The following is a 16,201-nucleotide window of genomic DNA, read 5'->3' on the forward strand; positions in this document are numbered from 1 at the left end:
CCTTCACTACTTCATCCCTCAAAGCTACCCATTCTTTTTCTACTGTATTTATTTCCCCCATTCCTGTCAATTGCTCCCTTATGCTCTCCCTGAATCTCTGTACAACCTCTGGTTCTTTTAGTTTATCCAGGTCCCATCTCCTTAAATTCCCACCTTTTTGCAGCTTCTTCAGTTTTAATCTACAGGTCATAACCAATAGATTGTGGTCAGAGTCCACATCTGCCCCTGGAAATGTCTTACAATTTAAAACCTGGTTCCTAAATCTCTGTCTTACCATTATATAATCTATCTGATACCTTTTAGTATCTCCAGGGTTCTTCCATGTATACAACCTTCTTTCATGATTCTTAAACCAAGTTTTAGTTATGATTATGTTGTGCTCTGTGCAAAATTCTACCAGGCGGCTTCCTCTTTCATTTCTGTCCCCCAATCCATATTCACCTACTATGTTTCCTTCTCTCCCTTTTCCTACACTCGAATTCCAGTCACCCATGACTATTAAATTTTTGTCTCCCTTCACAATCTGAATAATTTCTTTTATTTCATCATACATTTCTTCAATTTCTTCGTCATCTGCAGAGCTAGTTGGCATATAAACTTGTACTACTGTAGTAGGTGTGGGCTTCGTGTCTATCTTGGCCACAATAATGCGTTCACTATGCTGTTTGTAGTAGCTTACCCGCATTCCTATTTTCCTATTCATTATTAAACCTACTCCTGCATTACCCCTATTTGATTTTGTGTTTATAACCCTGTAGTCACCTGACCAGAAGTCTTGTTCCTGCTGCCACCGAACTTCACTAATTCCCACTATATCTAACTTTAATCTATCCATTTCCCTTTTTAAATTTTCTAACCTACCTGCCCGATTAAGGGATCTGACATTCCACGCTCCGATCCGTAGAACGCCAGTTTTCTTTCTCCTGATAACGACATCCTCTTGAGTAGTCCCCGCCCGGAGATCCGAATGGGGGACTATTTTACCTCCGGAATATTTTACCCAAGAGGACGCCATCATCATGTAATCATACAGTAAAGCTGCATGCCCTCGGGAAAAATTACGGCTGTAGTTTCCCCTTGCTTTCAGCCGTTCGCAGTACCAGCACAGCAAGGCCGTTTTGGTTATTGTTACAAGGCCAGATCAGTCAATCATCCAGACTGTTGCCCTTGCAACTACTGAAAAGGCTGCTGCCCCTCTTCAGGAACCACACGTTTGTCTGGCCTCTCAACAGATACCCCTCCGTTGTGGTTGCACCTACGGTACGGCTATCTGTATCGCTGAGGCACGCAAGCCTCCCCACCAACGGCAAGGTCCATGGTTCATGGGGGGGGACAAACACCATAATAATTTTAATAGAAAAGAGGAAGTTTTAAAGTCTGACAAAATATGGATGTCGACATTGCACCAGCAGAATGACAATTGATTACTCTTAATTGAGAATGATGACGCCTTCCAAAGACAGGCATACCGTCGGCATCACGTGACGAATGGTGGTGCCCTCTATAAATGCGAGAGTACCTGGTGCATCGGTGGCAGTAGCCAGATGACCTCAGACGATGTCTGCCGCAGATGGAGACGAAACATTAGGTGGAAATTTTTCACATCGACCACAGCCTCTCAGCCCGGAAGTTTTAACTGAAAATGGTGGTCATGTTCTGTGTTAACTTGGTGCAGCATAACAAGGGAAAAAAAAGGTCACTGTGCACACGCAAACATCTGTGTATACAGAAAGTGCGGACTATATATGAACATGCATCAGCCAAAACCCACAGCATATGGAGAAAAAGTTATTGGCTATGGATGACAAGTAGTGCATATGGAAATTGCGGTGATCTCCTCGGAGCAAGAGGGTCACTGACATTGTCAAGGGCCAGAACAAATGAAGACGCTCTTTGAACTGACTTATTCTCATTGGTAGATATTGCTTGAACTGCTTCAGTGTATGTTGAGTTACGTGATTGTCATTATTTAGAACATTATTGTAACATCGATCAGTCATTTGTTTGACTTGGGTTGTTCAAATACACAAGAATCATGGAAGAAAGGAGTAAAATGATAGTTCAGTAGAGCTGAGTAATGAAGAGTTTTCTTTCAGCAGCACCCCACAGGAAGAAGTAGTACGATGAATTCAAGTTTGTACATTGCTGTGGTACAGAATAGCAGAACCACAAGAACTTTTAGAACAGTAACCATATTTATTTACAAAAATTAGCAAAATGGTAACATAGACTTTGATTGACAGATCCAATGCAGATATTATCTACGCATACACAACTACTCAAAGTGTATGTTACACATCACACTGTACGCCACATGAGTTCAAATCATAAAATTTCCTTCAAAGTCTACTTTCAGTACTAACTACATACCTCCCATTCAAGTTCAGTGCTACAGTAACGCAATTTGGAATCATTTTGACAGTAAATGCTCGAATAAATGCATTATGTCAAGGAACAAAGAATATGGTTAATGAAAAGTTAATTAAAGATGGAGCACAATCTCAGTTGGGGGAAAGATGGTTAAGGAAGCATCCTACACTCACCTTAAGCAATTTAGGGAAATCACAGAGAAGCTAAACCTAGACAGCTAGACAGGTTTTGAACTACCATCATGCTGAATACAGTTCTAGTGTTCAGCATTGCATCATTGCGATCTATTATATAACACGTTAACAAGATTGTTAAAAAGCTATTTACACTCTTACAAAGAACAATTTTATCAATAGGATTTCAACATAAGTAAATAGTGATTTTAAGCTCTTCATAATCTGAAGCAATCAAAGATAGAAAATGAGCAACAGGGGCAAAATGATCACTTTTGTCAATGGAAAGATGACTAAATGTGAGCCGAAGACATTTTTAAAAAAAGGCTATACCCTGTAACATCCAACAGCAGTCATCATGTTTTTTTAATTTTTTTAAAATAAAGGTCAATTTAGTTACTGTCTACCTAATTGTAATAAGAAAATATGTTACAATCGGAAATGACATTATGTCTGATCTGCAAAGTAAGAATGAAACAATTAATTTTTATTCACTTCATTATTTATACTAGATGTAGTAAAACAAAACTTGAAAAATGATAGTCAGCTATGGACAAAAAAAAAGTGTTGCATTGTTTAAATCCCCACCCAGTGAAGCATCCAGAGGTACTTTTACCTTGTTTTATGAGGCCTTTCACTGGCAATCTTTCATTCTTTGTGTCTATGAAAAGTGACTGTTTCCTCAGTCTTGTTACTGTTCAGCAAATAAAAGCAAACCAAAACCTTGATAAAAACATATTATATGGGCAGTTTATGCATTCTGGTAACCGAAAAGAAACTTAAATGACATTCTCTTAGAGGTACTACCAGTAGTATACATAGAAAATTTCAGTAGCTCTATCCAAGAATCATACACAAGAAAGATTCTAATTTTTTTATTTTATAGTCTTACCGTTATCCAAAATGTCCACACATTCTCTGAATGTAGCACCTCTTCCAGTAAGAAGAGCAGGCAATAGAGAGGCAGGAGGGTGATGACCTAGATGTAATTCCAAGAGAGAGAAAAGCTGAAGAGCAAGTATGGATGATCCACCTTCTTCCAAAAAGCCCCCTGATGATGGTTCTTCATTCAGTAATTCAGACCACAGTGTTTTCAGTGTTCCTTCAGAGGTTTTCTTCCTAAAATCTTGTTCGCTGTGGACTAATGGCACAACACAAGACTGGACAGAAGGAACATCCACTTTTCCTGAAATGTTTCAAAGGAAATTAATATAATATTAACAATTAATTGACAGAAATGTAAAATTAAGGTGTTTTTGTACAAGTTCCCATGCTGTATAACAGTTGGGAGAAGCTGTAATTTATAACATAAAACATATTCTCAAAAGTGCATGAGCAAATTAGGAAAAAAGAAATAAAAATGGTCAAAATTACAATTAAGAAGCCAAAAATAAATCACTAATCGGCTACAATGTTTGAGAACCTGACTGTGATTGATTTTAGGAATTAACAATGGAATGGCCCTATGAATGAGAATTGTAATCATAATGCAGCAATTTATAAGAGGTCTGAGGGGAAGCTTAGCTTTTCTATTAAGGAGATATACTCGTTTACATGAAGCTGATGTGTTTCATTTACAGGAAAACATCTCAGTCTGAAATCCTTCATGGGACAGGATGTGCAAAGAGGATTGAAAAGATTCAAAGTAGAACAATTTTTGATAGTTTTTGTATAGATGGTATACAAGCACCACTGAACTGCACTATGAACTTCAATAAGATACCCCAGAAAAATGTAATTGTACAGAAAATGAAGAACTGCTCTTAGAATTTCAAGAATCTCTTTTGTAGCAGGTTCTGCAAAAATGTTACTCCTTTCTGTATACAAATATTGTGCACAGACTATACTGATAAAATTACAGGATACATGGAAAAGTGTACAGGTGTAATTTTATTGATCAGCATCCAAGAACACAGTGGATAGCTTGAAAAGCATTAATGCAGCTGTAGCAAAAAGGATAATAATTTTTTGTTGTGTACGTATGTTGGATAGCTGTCAATTGTCTGTCCCACCTTCAGACTGCAGCTCTGATAGGTAATATTCTGCACCAAAAGATAACGTTTTGTTGTAAAAAGTTGTTACAGAAATATAAAAATGGCAAGCAGGTGTCACTGCCAAAATATAGTGTGATGGAAACCCCATTTATTCAGTGAATTGAGAAAAGCATTAAACAGCAGATAATTTCTCATTAATCTGGTGTCTTTAGACACAAAAATCTCTTGCCTACTTAATTACACTAGATCAAAATTGTTTTTCCTGCATATAAGGAAACACCTTGATGAAGATCTGAGGGAACTAAATTAAACTGTTATAGTGCAGTTTTTCCACACTGGGCAGTGAGGGAACAAGATGATGTAAGAAACTGCAAGTAGAATGCAGTTCAGATACACATACACTAACTTATCAGAAGTATCCAGACAGCTATTAGTAGATGTTAATGTGGCATGTGTCCACCATTCACCTTTATGGTGACTTGATCTCACTGCGGACACTTTCACTGATGTAACAGGTTGTAACACCGGAAAGACATATCCTCCTATTTCCATCTATTGTACCATAATTTTTTCCTTATTCTGTTACCTGAAGATATAACATTTCTGTGTCTTTATATATTGTAATTGTTTTAATATTTGTATATATATATATACATATATTTATCTCGATGTATAATTGGTTTGTTTTGTAAATACACTCCTGGAAATGGAAAAAAGAACACATTGACACCGGTGTGTCAGACCCACCATACTTGCTCCGGACACTGCGAGAGGGCTGTACAAGCAATGATCACACGCACGGCACAGCGGACACACCAGGAACCGCGGTGTTGGCCGTCGAATGGCGCTAGCTGCGCAGCATTTGTGCACCGCCGCCGTCAGTGTCAGCCAGTTTGCCGTGGCATACGGAGCTCCATCGCAGTCTTTAACACTGGTAGCACGCCGCGACAGCGTGGACGTGAACCGTATGTGCAGTTGACGGACTTTGAGCGAGGGCATATCGTGGGCATGCGGGAGGCCGGGTGGACGTACCGCCGAATTGCTCAACACGTGGGGCATGAGGTCTCCACAGTACATCGATGTTGTCGCCAGTGGTCGGCGGAAGGTGCACGTGCCCGTCGACCTGGGACCGGACCGCAGCGACGCACGGATGCACGCCAAGACCGTAGGATCCTACGCAGTGCCGTAGGGGACCGCACCGCCACTTCCCAGCAAATTAGGGACACTGTTGCTCCTGGGGTATCGGCGAGGACCATTCGCAACCGTCTCCATGAAGCTGGGCTACGGTCCCGCACACCGTTAGGCCGTCTTCCACTCACGCCCCAACATCGTGCAGCCCGCCTCCAGTGGTGTCGCGACAGGCGTGAATGGAGGGACGAATGGAGACGTGTCGTCTTCAGCGATGAGAGTCGCTTCTGCCTTGGTGCCAATGATGGTCGTATGCGTGTTTGGCGCCGTGCAGGTGAGCGCCACAATCAGGACGGCATACGACCGAGGCACACAGGGCCAACACCCGGCATCATGGTGTGGGGAGCGATCTCCTACACTGGCCGTACACCACTGGTGATCGTCGAGGGGACACTGAATAGTGCACGGTACATCCAAACTGTCATCGAACCCATAGTTCTACCATTCCTAGACCGGCAAGGGAACTTGCTGTTCCAACAGGACAATGCACGTCCGCATATATCCCGTGCCACCCAACATGCTCTAGAAGGTGTAAGTCAACTACCCTGGCCAGCAAGATCTCCGGATCTGTCCCCCATTGAGCATGTTTGGGACTGGATGAAGCGTCGTCTCACGTGGTCTGCACGTCCAGCACGAATGCTGGTCCAACTGAGGTGCCAGGTGGAAATGGCATGGCAAGCCGTTCCACAGGACTACATCCAGCATCTCTACGATCGTCTCCATGGGAGAATAGCAGCCTGCATTGCTGCGAAAGGTGGATATACACTGTACTAGTGCCGACATTGTGCATGCTCTGTTGCCTGTGTCTATGTGCCTGTGGTTCTGTCAGTGTGATCATGTGATGTATCTGATCCCAGGAATGTGTCAATAAAGTTTCCCCTTCCTGGGACAATGAATTCACGGTGTTCTTATTTCAATTTCCAGGAGTGTATTATTTGTATTTTACGCTGGGTCTTGCCTAGGGAAAACTATGCTATCGAACGAGTACATCGATAGGTCGTGTGAAGAACGAAAGTGTGTAGGATCTTTGGTAGTGTTAACTCTGCCGCGTGGAGCGCGGGCAGCGAGGGGGAGTCTGGTTGGAGTAGTGCGATTGAGCTGGTGTGTTGTGTGACGCTCCCGCAAGTTGCCGGGCTTTCGGGGTTTGGCAGCATGTAATTGCGATCGAATGGCTATGATGGTTTCTAGCACGGTGTCGCAGACGGGAAGCATTAGCTGGCACACATCAAGAGCCCGTTTCGCCTGGTGACCGTGTCGAGAAGAAGGCGCGCCAGCGTCCAGCTTCTGCAACAGCGACGGCCGACAATGAGTGACTGTCGCCACCTCCTCGATCGCAGACTTCAAACCTTCAATCAACCAACAAGGAAGACTAAAAGCACGTAAAGTTTCAGAACTGTATGGCAGACCTCAGCTTTTCAAACTGTTCCATTTGCCTCGCAAAATTACAGCAACTTAGCATGAACCTTTGTTGCTCATTGTCCCAATTGCATTGCCAAGCAGGGTCCCTTCCTTTCCCGAAATGAACCCGAGTGTCGTTGAAATTCAAACGCCAGCATTAAAGCATTATAATTCGATTTCACTGCTTTAATTTCAAAGTTCAGTTAAAGTATTCATAGCTGGCTACAATATTTAGATTACACAAGCACAAATTAAGAGTGCGAGTTTTGTTACCATATTTTAGCTTACCTGTGACTGCAGCTCAGCTTGGTACATACAAAATTTTACTATTGTTAATTGTTCAGAATCATTTAATTCAAGTTCAAAGTTAAATCTCTTATTTCTAAATTGTGTAGATTCAAGCTGCTTTTGAAATGATTGTTGAGGTAGTCCAAGACTAACCGTATTTTACTGAATTTCGATGTGCTTCAGAAAGAAAGCTCACTATTAACTTCAGTCACTAAATTAACTTTTGATTTTCCGGTTTTATTAATTCTTTTGCTAAATTAAGTCAGAGTGTAGTGAAATTTATTACTTCAGACAAACTTTCAGTTTTCACACTACACGTGTCAACCTTCAGTTGCCCCGCTTCTAGTGCTAATTATATGTGTAATAACCTTTCTTTTTCAGTTACTATAGTAATTGTCCTTAGGACTGGCAACCGTAATTTCCCCCAAATCTCAAATATCTAATTACCGCTAGTTAATTGTTAACATAACGGTCACACATTTACTTTCTTTATTAACTTTACCCCTTTTCAAAATTAATTTCCACCAGTTTCATTTGCATTTTTCCTTTCATTTAGATGTAACCCTTTCCTCCCTCTTTACCAACAGATTAACTTCGGTGACGATTGCTTTCCCAAATTTCCATTAGGTACATGCGGTTTAATTTTTCACTGTCATTAAGGTCGATAAGTGAGGGGGAGGTTACAAGGTCTGTTCAAAAAATTCAAGAACTCTCATAATTTCATGCCAATGGTGTGTTGGAGTGAAATGTGGTTGGAATCCCTGCAGACACCTGTGTTTAATGTGTAACTGCTGGAAGTTTCACTGTTGTATGTCTGTTAGTTATTGTTCAGTGCTGTATTTAGTAGAATGTTGTGTCACACAGTTTGTGAATTTTGAGATGGCAGAGTTAGAGGAGCAATGCATCTGCATTAAATTTGCGTGAAACTCAAGAAAACCTTTCCAGAAACACACCAAATGATGCAGAAAGCCTACAGTGATGAGCACTTAAGCCAAACTCAGTGTTACGAATGATTCACACAGTTTAAAAATGGCCAGAGGAAGTTAAAGATGGCCCCCATTCAGGATGCCCTTTGGTGTCTACCAATTGTCAGCAATGTCAATGAAATCATGTGCCAGTAGAAGACTCACTGTTGATTGCACAAGAACATAACATTTCAGTTAGATCATGTCATGAAGTCCTGACACAACATCTTGAAATGCATTATGTTGCCACCAAGATTGTCCCACGGCTCATGAGTCAAGACCAGAAAGACATTCGCCTTGCAATCTGTGAAGAGCTTTAGGACTGTGCAAATGAGAAGGAAATGATCGTTAAGAGAACCACTGCTGGTGATGAGACATGGGTCTATGGTTATGATGTTGAGACCAAGGTTCAGTTTTCACAATGGGTTGGGAAAGTTTTTCCAAGATAAAAAAAAAGCTCATCAGGTCAGGTCACATGTCAAAGCCATGCTGATAGTTTTCTTTGTCTTTGAAGGATTAGTTCATCACGAATTCATGCCACAGCGACAAACTGTTAATCAATGGTATTATCTGGATGTGTTCCAATGCCTGTCAGAAAATGTGTGAAGGAAATGGCCTGAAATGTGGCAAGACAATTCATGGTTCTTGTGTCACAATAACACACCTGCACATTCATCCCTGTTGGTGCATGACTATTGCACAAAAAATGAAACCACTGTGCTGTCTCATCCTCTGTGCTCTCCAGACCTGGCCTCTGCGGACTTTTTTTTTTTTTTTATTTCCAAAGTTGAAAACCCCATTGAAAGGAGAAAGATTTGCAATGACAGATGAGATAAAAGCAAATTCGCAAATGGCACTTCGCGTGATCCTGTAAGAGGCATACCAATACTGCTTGGTGGCTTCAGCTGCCAGAGGCTGCAGTCATGTGTGTGAGTTGCTCTGTTTGCGTGCGTGAGTGTGTGTGTGTGTGTGTGTGTGTGTGTGTGTGTGTGTGAGAGAGAGAGAGAGAGAGAGAGAGAGAGAGAGAGAGAGATAGATTTATTTTTGACAAAGGCCTTGGCCAAATGCTCATACTGTGACAGTCTTTTAGTTGTTCCTATCTACGACTCACCATTTCCGCTATATGGTGAGTAGCAACTTTCCTTTTCATAATATTGTTATACTCCATCCTGGATTTTCCACTGCTAAAGAAACTAAGTATAGTCACTGTGCTAACTGGACTGCTGGTAGCACTTTGGAACTCATGAGTGATTCCTTCCAATGATTTCATGCAGTTTTTTACAATCGCTCTCCGCAATGCTCAGTGGTTCCTGCCCATCACTGCCTAAGGCCTGCCTGGTCTGGGTTGAGCTGTGGTTCCATTTCACAGTCGTATCATCAGCATTCTGCATGGGCAGCTTTAGAAGGGTTGAAATATCCCTGATGGATCTGTTACCCAGGTGACATCCAATGACTAGCACAAATTCATACCCACTGAGCTCTCCTCACTGACCCATTCAACTGATGTAGTACATCTCTACTGACAACACAATATCCTCGACCTCTTTTGACACTTGTGGATCCACCTCTTGTGACATGTAGTGATCAATTCCACATTACTTACGGGTGTCTGGATATTTTTGGTCAGGTAGTGTGCCAACAACAAAAGTAACAGTACCATAATTACCTAGATTGAATTGCAGTATATATGCAAAATATGATCTTATCAAGCAGGAATATGGAGGGATTAAATTACAGCAAACAATTTTTTATATGTAGATATCTTTTACCTGTATCCGTAAGTTAACACAAAATGTATTTAACAGTACAAAAAAGGTTATGCTTTAAAAAATTAAAAAGAGAGAGAAGAGGAGTCATCTTGCATACTTTAATTTCTGCACAGTTATCTAGAACATAAATTAACAATAAATAACTAGAATACAATGAACAACCATTTAAATACAAAACTGTTGGTCATAAGTTTGTATACCTGTAAGAGTAGTCATGAACTCACTAAATGTCTCCTCCTCTCTTTCTGAACTTATATTATGCTTAAAGTTCAGAAATGACTAGTAAAACTGACTATTTACATCTGCAAAACATTCAGATGTTCATGCCAGAGAAAATACAATGGAATTTGCCTAGTAAAATATATAGCAGATACAAATAAACTGTGAATGATACAGAACATGGTTGTTATTTGCACATGACTAATCAATAACATTCCTCAACAATCAGGCCACTTGGGTGAAATATTATTTATTCCTGAAGTAAAGCATGTTTCTCTTTGTGCCCTTGTTGTTTTTACATCTTCTTAAAATTCACAGAGTATTACACTATACAAGATTCTATGAGCGTGTTTTCTAAGTAAGTACTGTTTTGAAATTAAAAAAAGACATGCTAAGATATCTCAATAATTTTATTTTTGCATGAAAGCCTGTACCTTAATCTACTATTCTACATAATTTCCATCAATATAGAGGCACTTGTCATAACATTGTACCAGTTTTTGAATACCCTCCTCATAGAAGTCTGCCCCATGAGTTGTCAACCACTGCATCACCACCGTTTTGACTTCGTCACCGTCTTGAAGACGCTGGCCACCCAGGTGTTTCTGCAAGTGCAGGAACAGATGGTAATCACTGGGTGCAAGATCGGGGCTGTACAGAGGATGATCTAGAGTTTCCCATCGAAAAGATGTGATGAGATCTTTGGTCTGATTCGCCACATGCGGATGGGCATTGTCTTGCAGCAAAACGAAGCCCTTGCCCAACTTGCCACGTCTTTTGTTCTGAATTGAATGGCACAGATTGTGCAATGTCTTACAGTAAGCTGCTGCATTGATTGTCTCATTACAAAGAAGAAATTCCACAAGCAATACTCCTTTTCTGTCCCAAAAAACTGTGCACATAAATTTCCAGGCAGAAACTGTTTGCTTAAACTTCACTTTTCTGGGCGAATCTTACCTCCATACAGCCCCGATCTTGCGCCCAGTGACTACCATCTGTTCCTGCACTTGAAGAAAACACCTGGGCGGTCAGCATCTTCAAGACGATGACGAAGTCAAAACAGTGGTGATGCAGTGGTTAACAAGTCAGGTGGCAGACTTCTATGAGGAGGGTATTCAAAACCTGGTACAACATTATGATAAGTGCCTCAATATTGACGGAAATTATGTAGAAAAGTAGATTAAGGTACAGGCTTTCATGTAAAAATAAAATTATTGGGATATCTTAGCACGTCGTTTTTTAATTTCAAAATGGTACTTACTTAAAAAACATGCCTCGTATAAGTCAGCTGTACAAGGATACGGAAATAACATGTTTTTCCCAAGATGTAGGAAATGTTGGAATAAATTACCATGTCTTGTGAGAGGAAACTTCTTAAGTTCAACAACAACATCAGGAACATGATCCACAGGTAAGACGTCCATAAGGTGCTTTCGCAGTTGAGAGCAGTCAACACATTCAGAAACAGCCAAGATGAGACTGGAATCCACTAATACTGCACAACATATTGCACCAGAAGTCAGCCTTGTTGCTGTAGTTTCTATCAGTAACAAGTCTAATCGGCGTCCCCATCGTTTTGTCATTCTATCATGCCGGCCTATGTAGAAAAGATGGTGTGGACCCACCTGAGGAACATAACAAGATTGGTTATGATTTTGCAGCTAATTTTCCTTTGCCAGATAAAACTGCCAAAATGAAATGAAATAAATTCTCATTTATAAATTGCAGTATTATTCACTTACTTAATCACTGACTTGACAGGAAATAAATACAGAAATAAAGTAACAATTATAGACATTCAAATCTTTGTCACTGAAAGCAAAGAACAACACTAAACTCTCTTCAGTGACAAAATGTAAAGTACCAATGAAAATTATATGCATGCATTTACAGTTCTCATCAGTCAACATATTAACTGATGAACTCTGCATACTGACCCTCTTCATCACACCGATAATTTCAGCTGACAAGAATCTAGAATCTAAAGATCAAACACTTCTCAGTATTCCCTCTGCTATGATAATGACAAAGTAATGAAAACACAATATTACAGTGTTGTTGTGGTGTTTAGTCTGATGACTGGTTTGATACAGCTTTCCACGCTAGTCTATTCTGTGTAAGCTTCTTCATCTCTGTGTAGCTACAACAACTTGCATCCATTTGAACCTACTTACCGTATTCAAGCCCTCATCTCTCTCTCTCTACAATTTGTATGCCCCACAGTTCCCTCATTTATCAAACTGATAATTCCTCGACGCCTCAGGATGTGTCCTCTCAACTGATCCCCACTTTCAGTCAAGCTGTATCATTAACTCCTTCTCCCCTAATTCAACAGAGCATCATTTGCCTTGTCCACAGATTTATGTCATTACCAACTCACAATGTTTTTGTTTTTTCTTCCTGAACATTAAGTCCCTTTCCAAATTTCTCCTTGGTTTCCATCACAGTTTGCTCAGTGTAAAGATTGAACAACATTTGAGATAGGTCCCAACCTTGCATTACTCCTTAATCAACTATTGCTTCCCTTTCACGTTCTTCAGCTCTTGTAACTGCAGTCTGGTTTCTGCACATGTGGTAAATAACTTTTCAGGCCCTGTGTTTCACCCTGCTACCTTCAAAACTTACAAATGCTACAAGCATAGGCTTGTCTTTCTTCAACCTATCTTCTTATATAAATTGTTGGGTCTGTATTTCTCTTGTATCCAAACTGATCTTCCCCAGGATTGGCCTCTTCAAGTTTTTCCATTCTTCTGTAAATAACTGATGTCAATATTTTGCAACCATGAATATTAAACTGATGGTTTGATAGTACAAGCAACTGCCTTTTATGGAATTGGAAATGTTACATCCTTCTTGAAGTCAGAGGGTAATTCCTGTGTCTCCTATGCAGTATCTCACACATCAGGTGAAATAATTTTGTCATGGTTGCTCTCCCAAGGTTCTCAATAATTCTGAAGAAATGTCGCCAACTCCAGGAGCCTTGTATCTACTTAGGTCCTTCAACATCCTGTCAAATTTTTCTCCAGTAACATATCACCTATCTCAGCTTTGCCTATTTCCTTTTCTCTTTCTGTAATACTGTCCTCAATTTTGTGCCCTTTATATAGTTCCTCTATATATTTCTTCCACCTTTCAGCTTTCCCTTCTTTGCTTAGTGCTGGCTTGCCATCTGAGCTCTTGATATCTGTACAGTCACTTCTCTCTTCTCCAAAGGTCTCTTTTATCTTCCTACAGAGAGCATCCATCTTTCCTCTAGTTATGCATGGTTCTATATCCTTGCATTATTCCTCTACCCATTCCTGCTAGCCATCTTTCATTTTCTGTCAACCAAATGTTTTACACGTTTTATTCCCCTTTGCCAGCTTCATTTGCTACATTTTTAAATTTTCTGCTTTCATCAATTAAATTTAATATTTCATAATAGGGAAACATTCCACGCGGGAAAAATATATTTAAAAACAAAGATGTGTGACTTACCATACGAAAGCGCTGGCAGGTCGACAGAAACACAAACAAACACATACATACACACAAAATTCTAGCTTTCGCAACCAATGGTTGCTTCGTCAGTAAAGAGGGAAGGAGAGGGAAAGACGAAAGGATGTGGGTTTTAAGGGAGAGGGTAAGGAGTCATTCCAATCCCGGGAGCGGAAAGACTTACCTTAGGGGGAAAAAAGGACAGGTATACACTCGCACACACATACACATATCCATCCGCACATACACAGACACAAGCCGTGCGGATGGATATGTGTGTGTGTGCGAGTGTATACCTGTCCTTTTTTCCCCCTAAGGTAAGTCTTTCCGCTCCCGGGATTGGAATGACTCCTTACCCTCTCCCTTAAAACCCACATCCTTTCGTCTTTCCCTCTCCTTCCCTCTTTACTGACGAAGCAACCATTGGTTGCGAAAGCTAGAATTTTGTGTGTATGTATGTGTTTGCTTGTGTTTCTGTCGGCCTGCCAGCGCTTTCGTATGGTAAGTCACACATCTTTGTTTTTAAATATAAATTTAATATTTCCTTAGTTAATGAAGGATTTCTATTAGGCATTGTCTTTTTATCTATTTGATCCTCTGCTGCCTTATCTGTTTCATCCATCAAAGCTACCCAATCAGTTTCTATCATATTCCTTTCCCTCATTTCAGTCCAGCATTGCATAATTCTCCCTCTGAAACTCCCAAAAATCTCTGGTACATTCAACTTTTCCAGGTCCCACCTCCTTAATTTCCTATCTTTTTGCAATTTCTTCAGTTTTACTCTGCAGTTCATAACAAATGAATTATGGTCAGAGTCCATATCTCCATCTGGAAATGTCTTATAACTGTGCAAAATTCTACCAGGTGGCTTCCTTTTTCATTCCTTCCCACCAGGCCATGTCCTCCTACTATTTTTTTCTTCTCTTCCTATTCCTACTACCAAACCCCAAATCACCCAACACAATTAAAGTGTTATCTCCTGTAGCTAGCTGAATAATTTTCTTTACCTCATCATACATTCTTCCAATCTCTTCATCATTTACAGAGATAGTTGTCGTATAAACTGGTACTACCGAGATTAGCGTTGGCTTCATGTCTCCCTTGGCTATAATAATGTGTTCACTATGCTGTTCATATTAGCTTAACTGCATTTCTATCTTCTTACCCGTTATTAGGCCTATTCCTGCATTATCTTGGTCATATTTTGTGTTGATAACCCTGTACTATATGACCAAAAGTCCTGTTCTCTCTGCCACTGCACTTCACTAATTCCCACTATTTCTAACTTCAACCTGCCCGTTTCCCTTTGTGAAACACCTAACCTACCGACCCACTAAGGGACCTAATGTTCCACACTCTTGATGACACTGTCCCCTTGAGTAGCCCCCATCTGGAGATCTGAATGGAGAACTATTTTACCCTGGAGGATGCCATCATCATTAAGCCATACAGTAGAGGTGCATACCCTTGCAGCAAAAAATTACAGCTATAGGTTCCCCCTATTTTCAGCCATTTTCAGTACCACAATAGCAGTGCCATGTTGGCTAGAGTTACCCGACCAGATCAATCAATCATGCACCCATCATGCAGACTGTTAATCCTGCAGCTACTGATAAGGCTGTTTTCCCCCATCCCCTTTTTTTTTCAGGAACTAAAAGTTAATCTGCCTATTGTCAAAATATAGGTACTGTTACTTGTTAGTAGGTTTAATATGAAAAGAAGTGTACAGCTGACACTTGCTGAGAATGAGGTCAACATCATGGGATTTGGCGTAGGACCATGTGAAATTTAATCATGAGAATGTATTTAGGGGTTCCAAACATTTAAACAGGTCAGTCTCACCATGAGTCCTTATGGCAAAGATGTCATCAATGTATCTAAACCAAATGAGGGGCTGAAGGCTTATGGATTCCTGGATAGTCCCTAGAAGAAATCCATGAAAAGGGTCACTTCGATGTCACACTATCGAGGCGAGTGTCGCAATTGCTGATCTTACACTCCTATGCATTAATTTGACGAGGGTGGGACCCGCCATGACTGGATGGCCCAAGTGCTACACATTTATGTTAACATAATTATTTGGTGACAACTGATGATAAAGCTTTATGCTTACAAACCAGTCATGCAACAACTAAAAAATTACTCGCAACTGATGCAGATTTTTTATTCTATTAATATGTTCTTCAGCTGCAGATGTTTGCCTGATCAAATACTTTGTACTATAGGTTGCAGGTGTTGATCAACTAAGGCAGATATATGTTTAGTGGGTGCTTAGAAGACAGCAATTTTGGGATGGCTAGGGTAATTGGGTTTATGGATCTTACATTCTTTGTTAAAGTGGTCGTGTGCGTTGTGTGATA

At 40.4% G+C, this 16,201-nt stretch overlaps 1 protein-coding gene across 2 annotated transcripts in view; it reads right to left on the reverse strand.

Annotated features, from left to right (window-relative positions):
• LOC124605749 (beta-alanine-activating enzyme) overlaps positions 1-16,201 on the reverse strand; it is a 169,807-nt gene that overhangs the window by 60,485 nt on the left and 93,121 nt on the right. For both annotated transcript variants that reach the window (XM_047137629.1, XM_047137628.1), the window contains exons 6-7: positions 11,716-11,989; positions 3,436-3,729 (exon numbers count right to left, since the gene is read on the reverse strand). In XM_047137629.1, coding sequence (XP_046993585.1) covers positions 3,436-3,729; positions 11,716-11,989 — 568 coding nt within the window. The remainder of the gene's footprint in view (positions 1-3,435; positions 3,730-11,715; positions 11,990-16,201) is intronic.

This window comes from Schistocerca americana, chromosome 3, assembly GCF_021461395.2.
Source record: "Schistocerca americana isolate TAMUIC-IGC-003095 chromosome 3, iqSchAmer2.1, whole genome shotgun sequence".
NCBI classification, from domain to species: domain Eukaryota; kingdom Metazoa; phylum Arthropoda; class Insecta; order Orthoptera; family Acrididae; genus Schistocerca; species Schistocerca americana.